The sequence below is a fragment of the Engraulis encrasicolus genome, chromosome 1 (assembly GCF_034702125.1).
Source record: "Engraulis encrasicolus isolate BLACKSEA-1 chromosome 1, IST_EnEncr_1.0, whole genome shotgun sequence".
Taxonomy (NCBI): Eukaryota; Metazoa; Chordata; class Actinopteri; order Clupeiformes; family Engraulidae; genus Engraulis; species Engraulis encrasicolus.
Genome location: NC_085857.1, coordinates 49,346,810 through 49,349,309, shown reverse-complemented (window position 1 = coordinate 49,349,309; position 2,500 = coordinate 49,346,810). Strand labels below are relative to the sequence as shown.

Genomic DNA, 2,500 nt, shown 5'->3' with positions numbered 1-2,500 from the left:
AAGACCCTCATCTTTCATTGGAATGTCTTCATTCATCTCAAACAAGCAGAGATTTTTAATGAAGTTGTCTCAAATCTCATGAGCCTGAATGTTGCGTAATACAGCTACAGGCGCCAGGGCCAATGTTGCGCAACGCAACATCAGGCATCAATGGGTAAAGTTAACTTGTCAAGTTAAGTTACGCAAGTTAAGTTAAGTTACAATAAGCAAGTTAAGCAAGTTAAGTTAAGTTGTCAAGTTAAGTTACATTTGTCATGGTCATAATCACTACCCTTTTATTCCAGAATGATATTTTTCCACTGGCCTTACAGTTAACCACTGAAAGACTCATTGGAGCTATGAAGCAAGAAAGTTAGACATGGATGAGCACATGAATTTAGATGAGCTCAGAGACAGACGAAGGACAAAGACAAATGAGCTAACAGAATTACCGACAGACAAATAGTCTGACAGGTAGACTAATAGACTGACATACAGATAAACAGACCAACAGAAACTTTGTCACATTGCTATATAGACAAACAGAAAAATGAATATGCAAGTGCAAAGAGACATATCGGGGGGAAAAACCAACAGACATTGAAAAAAACAGGACAGACATAGTGCAAATACAAAGACAGACAGGCAGGACCACAGACAGATGGAATGGTAATCTTGCACACAGGACATTTTCCAGGTGGGTAGACAGCAAGGGCCAATACTGTTGTTTTGTTTGTTTGTGTTCATATGGACTGTCCCACAGTTAAGAGGGGGCAGCCCATTGATGTTGAACCAATGTAAACAGTGGACTTAATATACATGGGTTCTAAATTTTTGTTTTCCCATGACAGCGCGAAACTAGCTGCGCACAACTCATCCTCTTACTATTGGAAACCGCTGTCGGTCAAAAATTAGCTCACGTGGTTGGTTGTCAGTGTCTTGACCCTGCTCATAACATCGTGTTTACAAACACAGCAAAACCCATGTATAGAAGAATATAGGCCTTGTACGAAAATGGGTTGTATGTGTGAGCTACCAGTTTATGCCTAAAAATGTCGGAGTGTTTTTTGGGCCCTTACCAGCCCCTGCAGACAGACGGAATGAAGACCATCTCAGAAAGAGATATAACAGAGGAGAGGCACAGACGAAGACGTGATTAATGAGAATTGGATTTGAGTGCAAAAGACAAAGCGAAAGGAGGAGAGAGGAAGAAATATGGAGTTGGTGATATGGAGACAGAGAAGGTGAAACGGGGTGTGTGTCTGTGTGCGAGTGTGTGTGTGCAAGAGAGGGTAAAAGAGAGAATTTATTATTCTATTTATGTGGGGGACAGATAAGGTACCTGGACATCAGACTAAATGAATGGATGTAGTCGCGCATGAGCATGCACACACAGACAGACAGATATACAGACAGACGGACAGCACAGACACACAGACACACAGACACGCAGACACACAGACACACAGACACACAGACACACACACACACACACACACACACACACACACACACAAACACACACACACACAGGCAAAAGGGACAAAGGGACAGGACAGGGAGAAAAAGAGAAATACCCAGACAAGATAATCATACGTTATGTTTGTGTTTTTAATTTTCTTTTTTCCACTGACATACTTGCAAATTTGTAAAGAATTTTGAAAATGTGGCGCACCGTATTTAGATAGGAACGCCCAAAAAACACACGAAAAAAACCCACATTCAAACACACACACACACACACACACACACACACACACACACACACACACACACACACACACACACACACACACACACACACACACACACACACACACACACACACACCATGGTCTCACCTGGTCGTCCTCTTCGCACTCGCTGGTGTTCTTGCTGTTCTTCGGAGCCCATTGGCCATCTGGCCCACACACATGATACACCAGCCCATGACGAACTGCACACACACACACACACACACACACACACACACACACACACACACACACACACACACACACACACACACACACACACACACACACACACACACACACACACACACACACACACACACACACACACACACACACACACACACACATCCAAACACAAGACACAAAGAAAAACATTTGGCACACATTGTTATACATTGTTGTGCAAAGGACACACACACACACACATACACACACTCACACACACACACACACACACACACACACACACACACACACATACACACACTCACACATGCACAGATAAACATTAAACATTAGTTATAGCAACACACACACTGGAACTCAAAGAGCATTTTCACTTTCCTATGCAAATTTAAAACAAACAATTTCACACATTTCACTTTGCTATCTTCACAGAAAAGTGCCAGTCATATGACAAAGCTGTGCTGGAGAGTCATTTGCCAATTTAATAATAGTTTAAAAAAAAAAACAGAATATGAATAATTGCTTCTGCACACAGTTGGCTATCCATGGCTCCAGATCAAAGGTCTGTTTATGCCTTCATCGGACAGAGAAAGTGAAGA

At 42.2% G+C, this 2,500-nt stretch overlaps 1 protein-coding gene across 1 annotated transcript in view; it reads right to left on the bottom strand.

Moving 5' to 3' along the window:
- Positions 1 to 2,500, bottom strand: part of LOC134453856 (glucagon receptor-like) — a 173,142-nt gene that overhangs the window by 31,911 nt on the left and 138,731 nt on the right. Inside the window, exon 5 of the mRNA XM_063204608.1 lies at positions 1,821 to 1,915. Coding sequence (XP_063060678.1) covers positions 1,821 to 1,915 — 95 coding nt within the window. The remainder of the gene's footprint in view (positions 1 to 1,820; positions 1,916 to 2,500) is intronic.